This window comes from Alligator sinensis, unplaced genomic scaffold, assembly GCF_000455745.1.
Source record: "Alligator sinensis unplaced genomic scaffold, ASM45574v1 scaffold629_1, whole genome shotgun sequence".
Lineage (NCBI taxonomy): Eukaryota > Metazoa > Chordata > Crocodylia > Alligatoridae > Alligator > Alligator sinensis.
The window spans coordinates 30,353-45,513 of NW_005843123.1; the positions used below are offsets into that span (position 1 = coordinate 30,353).

General features: G+C 45.5%; 1 protein-coding gene across 1 annotated transcript in view; it reads left to right on the top strand.

Annotated features, from left to right (window-relative positions):
• The first annotated feature begins 2,032 nt into the window (after positions 1–2,032).
• The window catches only part of TTBK1 (tau tubulin kinase 1), a 288,592-nt gene continuing 275,463 nt past the window's right edge, over positions 2,033–15,161 (top strand). The window contains exons 1-2 of the mRNA XM_025193892.1: positions 2,033–2,105; positions 5,890–6,048. Of these exons, the coding sequence (XP_025049677.1) occupies positions 2,103–2,105; positions 5,890–6,048 (162 nt within the window). The 5' untranslated portion in view covers positions 2,033–2,102. The remainder of the gene's footprint in view (positions 2,106–5,889; positions 6,049–15,161) is intronic.

Here is a 15,161-nt window from a genome sequence, read left to right on the forward strand (position 1 = left end):
GCTCATGTGAGTAAAGACTGCTTATTGCTTTCTGTGTGGCCTTCAAAATGTTTTTATCCTACTAAAATATGCCATACTTTGTGAGAGTCATTGCCTCTGTATGAGAAAGCAGAATCATAGCCACTGAACTAAATTCATGCCCTGTGGGAATAATCACAATTCAGCAAAATGGGTGGGAAGGAAAAGCCAGAGTTCTAAGTGTGCACCCTAAAAGAGGTCACAAAAGAGTCAGAAGCACAACCTTAGAACCAGGATAGCTATCTGGTGGCGGCAGTCCAGGAGGCATGATGGGAATCCTCTACTCTCATGAGATTTAGGAAAGGAAGAGATCATGACAGCAACATGTAGGCAGAGACAGTGCAGGGACTTGGAGGCATGTTAATAACTGAGGACAACTGTGTTCCCACTCTGTCAGTGACTAATTGTGGGTACATCTTTACTAGCTTCAAGCCACTCAAACCTGCTGCCAAAAAATAAGCCCTTCCTACCCACTTACACTTTTACTACTCTGAACTGGAAATGAGGCAGTAAGGGCCCTTCTAGGGGTCCAAGGACAGTAGAAGCAGATCACACACAGAGAGTGAGAGATGTTCCCAGAATGTCCTCACCATCACATTTCTTCTGAAAAGCAGGGATATCCTGAGGTTCATTTAATGTTTGTAAAATGCTTGGAGAGCCCCACATAGATGCACTGCATAGAAATACAAAATATATTTTGACTTATTTGGTTGGCACCTTGGGCTGAAATTTTCAAAGCTGAGTCAAAAGGCCAACTTCCATTAAAATGAATGGGATTTAGAGGGCTCCAAATCTTTTATGACAACTTTGTAACATGCCTATGTACCTCTTTTTGCAAATCTGCGCCATAGTTTGGAAGCTCAGCCAAAGAACAGAAGAGCATAAAAAGTGCCATGCTTGGTCAGCCCAATGGTCCATCTAGCTCAGTATCCTGTCCCGAACAGTGGCAGAGGGGGATGGTTAGACCCATTTCATTGTCACTTCCTGCAGCTTCATTGGTGTCAAAGGTCATGTGACATCACTTCCTGATGTGATACCGCTTCCTGTGAGGTCTTTGAATATGGCTCACTAGCCCACTGTGTGATAAAAAGTTCATGATCTGGCTCCACATTCAAAAAGGTTGGACACCCCTGATCTAGTCCAACCCCATGCTCAAAGCAGGACCATTCCCAGGTAGCTCATCTCAGGCAAGGCTTTGTCTACCCAGGTCTTAAAAACCTCCAAGGATGGAGAGTCCAAAACCTCTGTGGGTAACCTGTTCCAGTGCTTTACTACCCTCCTAATGAGAGAGTTTTTCCTAATATCATTGTTTCCTTTTCCAATACTCATAGCATGCTTTTTTCTGTGTTGTTCTTGGAACAGTGGACAACTGTGAGATTTATTTATACAGTCATTTTTTTAATATGAGGTGTTTGTTCGTTTATATTTTAAACTGATACTGGTGAATGTTAATCATAGAAACATCTCTTTGGAAGTACAGAAGAGTGAGGAACACTGAATACCCATAGCTTCTATTAACTGAACTGCATAGCTGTTGGTTGGTTACCATGGAAAGCCCGTAAGGTCCTTCCTTCATTTCTGCTTCACCACCTTTTTATTGTGTTATCCTCTTGCCTCTGTCCTATCAGTTCTCTGCAGCTTTATCTAGGGCACCTGGCTACTTTTCAGTGCATTTCAGATGGAAGCATGTGAAGAAAAGGGCATAGGCATGCTTCAGTTCTTTCAATATTCTTCTTTTTCTCTCATTCAAGTTGTAAGGGGACTGCATTCTAGAAATCAATTCAACTTGCTGAAGTTTCTCATTCCACTCCTTCTGATACCCAACCAGGTTTGTGCTTTCTCTCTCTCCTGTTGTAAAACCTATACTTTTTCATGAGGTTTTTAAAAATACTACTGTGCTTTTACATTAAGATCATTCTTTCTGGAGGGGGAGTTAGTGAAGAGGAAGGGATCCAGCCATCTAAATAATCATTGCTTATTTTAATGTTATAGGCTTCCAGAAGTGAGGATGTGCCTTGAAATAAAGTGGGATATTGCAGTTCTACAACAGTGAGCTTAACACAGTTTCCAGGACCTTTAGTAATATGGTGAGAGACAGACTTCTGTAGCTTTATTCTGCTATTTGAAGACGATCTGAACAACATTTCAAACTAATGTTTCTGTTATTTCTTTTTTTTTTTTACTATGTTTGAGCAAACACTGCTGCAGTGAATCTGAATTGAGTGATACTAACTAATATAGTACTGAGGTCTTTTATACAGCACAGATTTCACTGTGGAAAACTGTGTATTTAATATTTTTATTTTAACAGTACTGAGATCCCATACAATTGTTTAAGCTGTTTTATGGGAAAAATGATCTGAAAATGTTACTTAGGCTTATTTTATAACTATCCAGCATATATGACCAGGCTGTTTATACAACACTTCTCAGTTGGTTCTGTATTAGGTGGTCTCTAATTTGGCTGGTAGCATCAAAGACCTGTCAGTTATTTACTGAAGAGGAACTATATATAATACCCTCTAGTATTCCCACATACAGAAAAGCTGTACCGCACCAGATTAGACTATACTAAAAATTGTTTTCATCTAGGCTTTCTAGCTGAGCTTCTTTCCTGCTGTTTATCCCTGCCTGATTGTTTCAGCCTTACTTCTCTATTGGGCATGGATTTCTAAGTCGGTTCAGAGTCCACTGCTACTGGTTTATAGCAATTTTCTTGGTTTATTTACGCTATATATTTATATATAAAAATAGGGAGACAATCCTGCATTTACATGCTGTTATGTAGTGCTGGGTGGACATAATATAAAAGGAACGGCTAAACAGGACTATATATCACAGGCCAGAATGTTTAGGGAAGCAAGAGAAGTACTTGAACTTGATTGCACACATCTAAAAGGAGGCTGAGGCCAAGCCCATCAAAGCAGTCAAATCTAAAGTTTCTTTGATGCATGCTGGAGGAAGCATGTGTAGGATGGAGCTGGTTAGATTTTACCGTTCTTCATGTTAGAGTTGTGCAAGCAGTAGGGTTTGACCTTCACTCTTTTTTTTCTGTCTCATCAGATCTCCATTCATTCTGCTTTCATGATTACGTTTGTGTAATGCTGTAAATGTACATGATCCTTTAGACATACAGTTTTAAGATGCTGTTTGTTTAGGTGTCTAATCCTACCCCCAAAGCAGTGATAGCACTTTATGGACCAGATTCTTTGATTATACTCTGGCTTTTTTGCATTGCTCCAGTGATAAAAATCAACCTTTAATTTGGTAGGGGCAGATCGAGGCTTGCAGTTTAAATTGGTTTTACAGTCATATGTGGCAGAAGGATGGGGCTAATGGGGCTTAGCACTCCCAGACATGGGCATTGGTGGCAGCATAGAATGCTGCAGGGCAGCCCAGGCTCAGGCTCTAGGCGGGAGGGAGGGGTGTGCACAGACACTCAGCTGCAGCCTGCAGCAGCCTGGTGGTGTGTGGAGCACTACCCATCACAGCAGCTAAGTCTGTCATGGGGAAGTGGCATGTGGGGCGCAGATCGAGGCCCCTGTGGTAAGGGAGGGAGGGAGTGGAGTTGGGGTGAATGGCATGTGCCCCCTGGGCCGCTGATGGGACATGCACAGTGGCAGAAGCCCCCCATGCCCCTGGACACAATGCCTGGGCTCCAAGCATCCTACCACCTGCCCCAGCCCTGGGGCCCCATTCACCCCAGCCCCTACCTCTGCTCCAGTCCCTCACTGTGGGGGTGTTGATCTGCCCCTCCACACACCCTCCCCATGATAGACTTACCTGAAGCAAGGCCTGCCTGGCCTGGCCCCACCCCTAGCCCCCTCCCACCTGGAAGCCCTGTGCTTAGCAGAGTCTTTTGGCCTGTGCCCCTTGGACTGTTTCTGCCTCCCTGCATCCCAGAGGAAAACTCAGATAAGAAATGTGTGTGTGGGGGGGGGGGCGTGGGTGATTGCCCCAGTCCTCGGGTCCAGGCCAGCTCCTGCTGAGTCCCTCAGTGTGGTCATGCATCCAGGAACCCTATGGTGCTGGTGCAGCCAACAGCTGGCAGGAAAGCAGGGAAATGGCAGCTGCAGGTTTGGGGGAGTGGGAGCTGGGTGGTAGTGTGGGGCCTGTGCTGGTGTGCCAGGGCCGGTGCTGGTGGGGTTCAGATGGCATGGCAGGAGTATGGGGTCTGGCATCAGCTGTGCTGGAGGGGTGGCAGGTCTTCCGTGCTCCTGCCACCGTATTCTGGGCCCCTCTGGTGCTGGCCCCAGGACACCAGCATGAGCCCTGTGCTACTGCCCAGCTGTCGCTGCACTCCTGTGTGCCCGGCCGCTGCTCCTTCCCCTGGCCTGTAGCTGCCATTCACCGCTTTCCTGCCCATTGCTTCAGGTACTGGGGCCAGGAACGTGTGCGTGTATTCATTGGGTGAGTCCCACATGCACCCCCCACCATACACATGCACCCACACTCCCTTGCACTTCCATACATGCAGGCAGCCACAACCCAGCCACCCACACCCCACATATCCACACACATACCCACATGCTCCCTCACCCCACATCCACACTCCCACACCTATCTCCCCTCACAAACCCCTCCTTACACACTCGTCCACACACCCATAGCCCCTGACAAGCCTACAACCCCCCACAATATGTAAGAGTAAGACTTCATTTAATCTATTATAGACAATCACTTCTATGTGCACTATACAAATGCATGTAAATCAGGACAAAAATATTTTTTAAAATCAAATTAATGTGTGTTGTAGATGTTCACTTTTTAGAATATAATTTGGTATTTTTCTGGTTCCAAGGTGGCAAAACCCCTTTCTGAAAAGAGTACTTGCGGGGGCAAGGGGAGGGACTTCTGTTGGCAAAGGTCAGGGGTTAGGGGGTGGGACTTTCAGTCACAAGATGGTGACTAGGAGGAGAGGCACCTGTTAAGGGGCGGGGCTACCCATGCGGCCCTTGACAGCTTGCCAAAACTGGGTAAGTGGTCCTCCACTTGAAATAATTGTCCGCCCCTGGCCTGTGCAGTAGATATTACCAGTGTAATGCAAGTATCCAGAGCATACCAGTGAATCTTGCCCTATATTTTCACCATACCTCTCTCTGAAACTTGAATTCGCTGGTATTAACCTCTGTGTAATAGGAAAATAGTTATTTGTCTTTTGCTCAATCACTACACCACTAGTAATCTGGAAAAAATGGCATGAAAACATTCCTTTGTTCATGTAATTTTATTCCCCCTGGTATTTTTTCCAGACTAGTTTTGAAAGTTCAAAATAGTTTCAAGTTATCATTACTTTTAAAATTCATTCCCTTTGGTTACTTTTCTTCCACTAATCTCTGCTCTTAAGCCAGACCATTAAAGAGAGAAAGAGAGAGAAGCAAACAAAACGTCTAAAAAGTAGTTCAGAAGTATACAAACACCTTTGTATTTTGTGTGATAGATGAGGTCAGTTGAAGCTGAAATCAGCTGTTCTGTTAAAGCAAGAACTTTTTGCCTGGTACAGTTATGACTTGCATTATTGATGAACCCATGATATTCAGGCTGTCTGCAAGAATTTGGCATTGGTCCATCTTTGAGTTGCTGGCTATTAGACCAAAAAGCACTGAGATTCTGCATGGTATAGCCAGTAATTTATCATCCCTTACTTTGTACTACTGACTCAGGCATGCTTGCTTCGGCCAGGTTTGTGCATGGAGGAAGCTCAGGTTTTTGTGTTAAGTGGGCTATCATGACTCTGAAGTGAGTTGCCTTCTTTTGAAAGACACTGCTTCTAGTTGATTCTGAACAAGACTGCTGAGATGTAGTTTCACTAGCATGATCCACTTGCAATGACCTGCACTAATTCTTTCCTTTTTTCCTATTTTTCCCCAGATAAATGGCTCATTTAAATTGGGAGCTACTAAAATACTTTCTGGTTGGCAAATGCAGTGCCTAGCAGCAGCCGTTAAGAACGAACCAAACATGAGTGGAGGAGGGGAACAGGTCGACATTCTGCCGGCCAACTATGTGGTCAAGGACCGCTGGAAAGTGGTGAGTAGTTCTGACTGAATTTTTCAGGTGGATCTCCTTCTCTGTCCCTGTAGAACAGGGGTGAGCAATTATTTCTGGTGGAGGGTTGCTTAACAAGGTTTGGTGAGCTTCTGAAGGCCACATGGGTATCCCCGCCCCTTGACAGTTCCTTGGTTGCCATCTTGGAACCAGACATCCCCACCTCCTAACACCCGACCTTTGTCACCAGAAGTCCCTCCCCTTTCCCCCTGGAAATACACCTTTTTGGGGGGGATGTTACATCTTAGAACCAGAAAAAAAACAAATCACACTAAAAGTCAAACATCTACTATAACATATTTTAATTTTATCACAAAAAGTATTTTTGTCATGATTTGTGTTTGCATAGTGTATATAGAGGTGATTGCATAATAATTCAAAATATATTCTTAGTCTTGTATATGTTGTGAGGGGGTGTGTGTATGATGGGCTGTTGGGGGTGTTTATGTTTGTGTATGGTGGGTGGTGTGTGTGGGGTGTGGCAGGCCAGTAGGGGGTGCTCCTGCATTGAGCCACCCACCTCACAGACCCCGACCACCTTCCAGGCTCTGAGTGCCTCTCTGAGGGCTCCTCCCAACTGGCCAACCTGCTTCCTGGAGCGCACCCGCTAGCTTGGGGGTAGAACTACCACCACCCAGGAATGGGCTTGATCCTGGCATGGTGCCCCCTGGGAAACACAGGCCTAGTAGCCCTCGAAGGTATTTGACTCACTTCAAGAACTTGAGATGCTTCCCTCAGTTGGAAGCACAAGTAGTGGTCTCCCTTAGTCAGCCAAACCAAGGGGACCCCAAGGCATAATTTAGACCCACTCCGAATAAGTCTCCCATGTTAGGTACAAAGGAGAACTTTATTGGTTACAAGGGGTAGGGTTGGACTAGAGTACAGAGTTGAGTATTATCAGAGAAATCCCATAGAGCAAACAGGGTGGCTGGAGTAGCCTTTGGTTATGCATCTGAGTTACTGCAAGCTATATATCTAGTTAGATCTCAGGTAGCTTATTCATGAGTATCATCGAGAGGCAGTTGGAGATTCCCTCTGGAGACAGGCAGTTCCTTGATCATGAGTTTTGAGAGAGAACAAGTTTCAGATGGTCCAGCTCCTCTCTCTCTCTGAGTTTTCCTCATGGCTGTTGCCCCCTCCTCCTAGGCAGTCCTTAACTTATATAGCCCTTATGACCTCATTTACCTGGTCCAATGGAAGCCAGCACCTGTTGGCTGTCAGCCAACCAATTTGAAATGCATCACTGGTTGCTGGGCAGACTGGCAGTCTCTAGCTCACTAGCGAGCCCAAGCCCCTCACCCAGGTATGTGATGCCAGTCACATAGTCAGAGGGAGCAGGTTTCCCCCCTCCCTCAGGAATGTATCCAGCTCAGGTTCTCTAAAGAGAGAGGGTAATGTGTGTACCCTCTGCAGGGCCCATCCTAACCAAATTGTCACAGAGCAGAGTTTTTGGGGAGAAACAGAGGTGGCCTTCTGCCACATGGGGGGCATATGGTATGTTGGGGGTGTGTACATGTGGGCAGTTCTGGGGGCAAGGTGTGGGTATGTGGTGTTTGTGGGGTGTGAGAGAGAGTTGGGGTGTGTGGGGACCCCCCCACATTCCTCCCATGGTGCAGCAGCAGGCAAAGGTGTTTGTGCCTGGCAGTGCATGGCTCTGGCCAGTGCTGCACATCGCAGCGAGGGACTCAGCCCCCGCCTCGCAGATCACGGGTGGGAAGCCTCATGTGCTTGTGCTGGCAACCTTTCCCAAACCCTGCTGTGGGAAGGCAGTCGGCTCCAGTGTGTGGAGCTTCACTCCCATGCCATGTGAGTATGGGGGCTGCGTGTGTGTGGTGGGGACTGCCAGTGATAGAGATGGCCCAGCAGGGGCTATGCCTCATGATGCAATGTGCAGTGCTGGCCGGAGCCATGTGCTGCTGGGCACCAGTGCCAGGCACAGGTGCCCTGAGTGCATCTGCCTGCTGCTGCTGCTTCCACTGTTGCCTGCCAGGGCTACGCACCTTGGGGAGAGTGTAGGGAGGGTTCCCCCCCCACACCCACATGCTGCCCACCTCAGCTTCATGCTGCCACTGCTCCCCTGGACATGGGCTCTGCATTGCTGACAGCCCCAGCCCCATGCTCTGTGGTCCCACCTAGCTGCAGCTCTGCCCCCACTCCCGCCACTTCCCTACCTGCTGCCCAGAGTGAGCGGGATGCTGTGGAAGTGGAGTAGGCCCCTGGTGGCTGCCACAGCAGCAGCAACAGCCCCACTCAGAAGCTGCCTGCTGGCTGGGTGAGGTCCTTCCATCCACGAGGGTGGGAGTGAGGTGCAATGGGGTATGTTGGGGGCGTGTGTATATGTGGATGCCTCACTCCCACCCTTGTGGGTGGAAGGGCTGGGCAGGGTACAGTTCATTGGTGGGAACCATGAGACGGGTGAAAGTGCTTGGCAGGCTGTATTTTGCCTGCCTCTGGTGTAGAAACTCTCAGCGGATTTACATTTGACTAATCCAAGAGCCCTAATTGAGGTATCTGATTTAGAGCATGTCAGTCGGACAATTTTAAGAAGCATTGCAGTGAGCACTTTGCTGCGTCTTTCTGGGTAGGACTGACAGAGCCTTTCTGCAAGGCTCAGAGGTACTGCAATAGGAAAAAAAACAAAGGCATGCCTATAAATACATAACAAACAAACACGCAAATCTGTGTTAAAAGACCATTATTAGGATTTCAAAGTCAAATTCTCAGATGTTAGCAAGTGCCAGATTAAGACTGCTGGTACAACTTTAATTCATCCCCCTTTATGTGAATGCATATGGTACAGTCTTTAATCACTTTATGGTATTAAATTTTTCCCCCACAGGACTTCCTTCCCTCCCCGCCATTAAGTGTAGAGAACTGGTCATGAATGAGTAGCTACTCGGTATTTCTTTTTATCCTCATTATGCATTGTGTAGTTCCAGGCTTTACTTCCTGTCTATCATTTAAACCTTTTTCAAACATCACTAATTTTCTCTTGTGTTTGTCCATAGTACTCCTTACTGTATTATCTGAGTGCTTCAGAAACATTAATGAATTTATCTTTACAAGCACTTTGAGGCAAAATTATGTCATTTACCCTATCTTATAGTTAGGGATTTAAAACCGCTTCTGATTTTTTCAGAATACTTCACATTTTGCAGTACTTCACATTTTAGAGTATATAATCAGAGCACAGCATCAACTGACATTGCTTGTACCTCTGTGTATGAAGGATTTCTGTACAGGAAGTTAGACTCTTGCTCTCTCAAATAAGGGACCCAGAAAACGAGGGACTCATAACTAATGATCATCTGTGGAAAATATAGTTTAAATGACTTATTTATCAACACAGAGGAAAATTGGGTGGAATTCCATTTTCCTATTTGAATCTAAATGGCAGTCACCTAGTCATGTAAGTGTTGAGGTGATATTGTTGTTGTGATGGTCCAAGAGCTATGTCAGGCAAGAATTCTTGCTGGTGATGTCTTTTATTGGACCAACTGTATGGTTGGTATAGACCAATGCAAGCTTTTGGGTATCATGGTACCCTTCCCCGACCTACAGTTGGCCCAATGTAAGATGCCACCTGCAAGAATTTTAGCCATGTAAGTTGCATTTTTGGCAGTTAACTCAGATGGTGATTGTATTTCCTCTCTGCAGCATAGACACAATGGTATGTGCTTAGATTATTCTTATTAGGCTATGCACTGGCTGGGCATGCATGTAGCTGCTTAGGCACAACCATTCTGGACACATACCTGTGTCCGAGTTATTAAAATGTAGCTGACGTTAATGGATTTTCAGGGATTTGAACAAAGTGGAATAGAATCACACTTAGGCTCCTAAGCCCAGTAAGATGCCCAGTAGGTGGGATAAATCTAAGCATTGGGTTCTAGTCGCCTTCCCTCAGTGGGGGCTTGCACCTACACCTCTGACTTTCTAGGACAATGCTGTAGCCCCTATGGTACAGGTTAGTCATTATCCTCCAGACCTCTGTTTAACCATTCTTTTGAAGCTGGCTCCATGGGCAGTCAAGAGAGGGGAATATGTGGTGCAAGGGGAAAGTAAGTAAGCTGGAGGGTGTGTGGCTGAAAGAAATGATTGCTGCCTTGGCTGAGTATAGACCTTGTGTTCTAGTCTGGACTGTTGTTCAAGGTAGGACAGATAAGTCACTTCTTTCTGTCCATTTTATCCAATGACTTCCAAATGTAAGGTATAGTGGCTCAGCCTCTAAAGGTACAGAGGGCTTGGCATAACAGCTGATATGTTGTCTTCTCGTTAGAGTGCTGTGCTCAGCAGTCAGAGAGACACAGGGTCAGACTTCCTCTGGATGAGAGAGGCCTGGGCCCCAGGTCGTTGGCTTCCTGGGCACGTGCCCTAAATAATCAGCTCATGGGCTTAAAATATGAAAAGGCTGCTTCTCTGCCTGCATAATTTTTCCAGGAATTATGATCCGGTATACACACGTATTGCTGCATGCAGACCCACCCAGTGCATTGCTGTACTGTGCATTCTCAGTCTACAAGCACATGCTTACACATCTACAGTGTAAAGCCAGGGCTGAAAACAGCTTCCCCCTGGCCTGGTGCCTCTCATCCCCCTCTGTCGGGGCACCAAAATAACTAGCTGTGCCTCTGTTTTTAGTGTTTTACTTGGCCAAATTTGTCGTAATTCTTACAGGAATGGAAAAAGGCACACCCCTGATGAGAGGATGACTGCTTTGCCAAATTTCATGTTCTTGTTTCAAAATACAGAGGTGCTGGAACTTCTTCATGAAATGGCTGTAATAATTTTTGAGCATAGGCCTTAGGACATAACATATTTTCAGAAACAGCAAAACTTTCTAAAATGTTCAGCCATAGGTAGACATGCAGAATAGAAAGTGGTAGTAGTCCTAACTATGTACATTGCTACTTTTTCTGCCTCTTAGTACATACATTCATAAATTGAATGAATGGAGAAAGTTGCAGTTGCACTGTCAGCAATAATAGTCAATGATCATTACAACAATAACACTTGATTTTTAAAATTCTTCACTAACATGAGTCCTTTCATCTGTTCTGTGAGGTAAGTAAATATTACCTTTCTTTATCATTGAGGAAATGAGAAACAGGGGAGGTACGTGTCTTGCTGAAGGCAATAAAAAGTTGATGAGAATCTCTGTTTTCCAGCTCCGAGTTAGGAGTGAGTAGAACTGTAAACAGAAAGCCCAGGATGTCTGAAGAGTCAGCATAATGATCCATACGAAGGGCTATGGTGGCAAGGAGATTGCAGTGATGAATTTTGCCAGCTCTTTGGGAATGTGTGCAGAAGGCATTGCAAGCTCTTTCAAGTTTCACAGATATACATAGACATATGTATGCAATACTCTGGCACTTGTTTGTTCCTGATGAACATGGCACGTGAATGCTCCATGTTTACATGCCTTTGGTTAATCTCTGTACTTTGAGTTAACTGGCTCTAATTATACAACAGCTGGCTGGGAGTGGGTCACAGGCTTAATCTTGTCCCTTCCACATGTTGTAGATGTAATGGGTGCCATGTTACAGTTTGAATGAAGAAGAATTTAATTTAAAAAAGGGAGACTAGCCTCCTGTCCAACACAGCCCTCTTCCTTTTTCTGTCTGGCCTGGAGTGGAATCTCTTGAAGGACAGGGATCGTTTTACCTTGTTCTTTTGTAGTGCATTGGAGCCCTGATCACTGCTGGAGTCCTTTGCATGCTGTTGTAATATGGAAAATAAATATAAAACATGGAAATTAAAAGAATGCAATTAGGCATTTTTTGAGATTTTACTTGCATGATTTTCTAATTTACTTGAAAAAAGGTAGTTACTACCTGTCATCTGCATTGTATGATTCAGTTTCAAAATATTCCATATAAATTTCAGGATGTTGGTAGTTAATAGGGTCTCCAGTTCTTAGTGTCCTGCAGATTCTGCAATGAAGATAACATGGGTAAAAGGTTTCATTATATCTTCATGTCCTCTGGCATGCATGTGTGGAAGTGTTAATTTTTTTTGTTGTAAAATCTTCTGTTTGTTGTAGCTGTATTTATACAGTGAGACCAATATGTCCTGTGTGATGAAATCTTTATTCTTTTTTATGATTATTTCTTTAGATCAGTGATTCTCAACCAGTGTGTTGCAGCTTAAGAAGTTTTCAGGGATTCTGTGGGGTGCCACACAATGGTAGCATTGTTAGGTGTGCAAATGTGATTCACATGATAAACCTAGAGATTTAAAGTAAGGAATCTGTAGTGTCAAAAGCATTTCTGACTGGCTGTAGTTTTTCTAAGTTCTTTGCAACAGAAGAATAATTGCTCTGTTATTTTTATATAGTAAAAAAATGAGTGAAAACTAAGAGCTGGCATCTTCTGAGGGGGGCCTTGAGTCTATTGAAGAGTGCCTTGAATCTAAAAAAGTTGAGAACTATTGTTCTGCTGGAAAGAGGGAATACTTTTAAAATACTGAGGGATGGCAAACTATTCCTGTTGTTGGAAAAAAAAATTGTTTACTTGCTTTATTTTACTGAAAGACTTCATGTTACTGGAGCATGCTGATAGGTGCTCCAGGTAGCAGAAACCAGTAGGTTTAAAGATGACATATTACTGAGGCTGGCTGAGAGATGCTTGGGGAAGGGGGAAAAGCCTGATTGAAAAGGCCCTGAGGTGGCAACCTGCTACACTGTCCCTTTATTAAAGATTGGTTCTGCTGAGTCTAATTCAGAATGTGGGAGTTAGACAGTCCCAGTGTTACTTCATGTTACAGAACATGTCTAGGATGGTGACTAGTATGTTCATGTGGAGCTAGAGTTCAGCCGCTGGAATATTTTTATGTAATCTGTTCTTTCATTTGGCATGCTTTTCCTGTGAAGTCTAATTGAACTGTCTGACTTTCAGACCTGGCATAGTCCCAGCGTTGAACCAAGGGCTAATTTTAGATTAGTTAAATGCTTCCCCTGAGCTTTCTTTTTCTTAAAATGGTTGACAGTGTTTTGACAACTGAAAATTTTAGTTTGTTTCAGTCAGTCTGGTGACAGTTCAATTTCCAGTGACTCCTAAGTGTTTCAAGTTCAGCTTGCTGCCAGCAACTATTTTTTTTGGAAAGGGGACTGGGCAGGGAGCATCATGTTGTTTTTTGGGGAAGACTGCTTGTATGAATGTGAAAGAATCTGTTTTATAGCTGCCACTCTTGAGTCCTTCTTGGTGATGAACACTTTTAAAGAAAAAAATTGCTGGTAATGTGATGGAAAAAAGGGCTGTGACCATTGTAAAACAGAGAGAAGGTGGCCTTGACTTGAGTGCATGTGCTGTAGAGTGTACAGCCCCCGCGAATGGAAGAGGGCAGGCTGAACTTAATTCAGACTCAGTGCATCTACATGTGTATTTTACTCGTATTGCAGAGTTGACTGATTAGCTCCACAGCAGAGCATCACTGTCCACATGTATGTTGGTATTAGGGCACAGTAGAACATGTATGTTGGTATTAGATGCACAGAAGAACTTTGCTGTAAGATAGTACTGTCAGGAACAGTATTATCTTATGGCAGAATAATTAACTGTGATCAAATGCTCATGTGGACAGTGACCGTCAGGCACTGCTAAGGGCCAGACCCTTGGCTCCTGTCAGCCCCTCCATTGCTCAATGCTTGCACCTGGAGTCAGGGATGACATCATGTACCCCCTGCCTGCCCAGGTCTGCTGCACCTTGGCTCTAATTGCTGTGGTTACAGGTGCATGTGTAGACACTACACCCAGGAGCAGTTAACTCCCGTGCAAACTGCACCAGCGTTTATTGCGTCACCTTAATAGCATGTGTAGTAGGGCTGTGTGAGGCTTTGGACCGCACTTTGGATCCGGGGCCGCTTCAGATGCTTCAGTGTCTGAAGTAGCTTGCCTGGAGCAAAGCACTGGCTTATTCAGGCTTTCTGAAGCAGTTCGGAGCTTCTGAAGCGCTTTGGAAAAGCTTTGGACACTTTGGAGAAGCTTCAGAGGCTTCAGAGGCATCAGACCTGTCCCTATCCGAACGGGCCCACCCAAGTCCTGTCCCAGCACCTCTGGACCAAACTCATCTGACTCTGGGGTGGCAGTGACAAACAGGACCTCCCAGTCTACCCACTTTTTAAAGAGGTTAATGATAGATCTGCTGGGTTTTCTGTCTCCTCAGTTGCCACACTACATAGTCTACCAGGCCTGTCTGCTATATTACCTCATACAGTCCTTGCCACCTGGCCATGAACTTAGAAATGTCATCAGGGAGCAACACAAGTATCTGATCACCCTCACTGACCTGCCTGTCAGGCACTTGCTGGTTGTATCCAGCAGCTTGCCTACCTTGACCATCTGTAGATTGTTCTTGTGCCAATGCTCTCACGGTTCATAGAATCATAGAAGTAGGGTCGGAAGGGACCTTGCAGATATTCAGATCCGACCCCCTGCCGGGCCAGGAAGAAAACTGGGCTCAAATGACCCCAGCCAGGTAGGCATCAAGCCGCTTCTTAAAAACCCCCAGGGTAGGAGCCAGCACCACTTCCCTTGGAAGTTGGTTCCAGATCCTAGCCACCCTAACTGTGAAGTAGTTCTTACGAATGGCTAATCTAAACCTACTCTCCAACAACTTGTGGCCGTTATTCCTTGTTATCCCAGGGGGTGCTAGGGGAAACAAGGTCTCCCCCAAACCCTTCTGGTTCCCCCTAGTGAGTTTATAGACAGTCACCAGGTCCCCCCTCAGCCTTCTCTTGTGAAGGCTGAACAGGTTCAGATCCCATAGCCTCTCATTGTAGGGTCTGCCCTGCTGTCCCCGGATCATGCGGGTGGCCCTCCTCTGGACCCTCTCAATGTTGTCCACATTCCTCTTGAAGTGGGGTGCCCAGAACTGGACACAGTACTCCAGCTGCGGCCTGACCAGTGCCGCGTAGAGGGGGAGGATCACCTCCTTGGACCTACTTGAGATGCACCTGTGGATGCACGATAAGGTCTGGTTAGCCCTGCCGACCATGACCTCGCATTGTCGGCCCATGTTCATCTTGGAGTCAGTAATGACTCCAAGATCCCTTTCTGCCTCCGTGCTCTCAAGAAGGGAGTTTCCCATCTTATAAG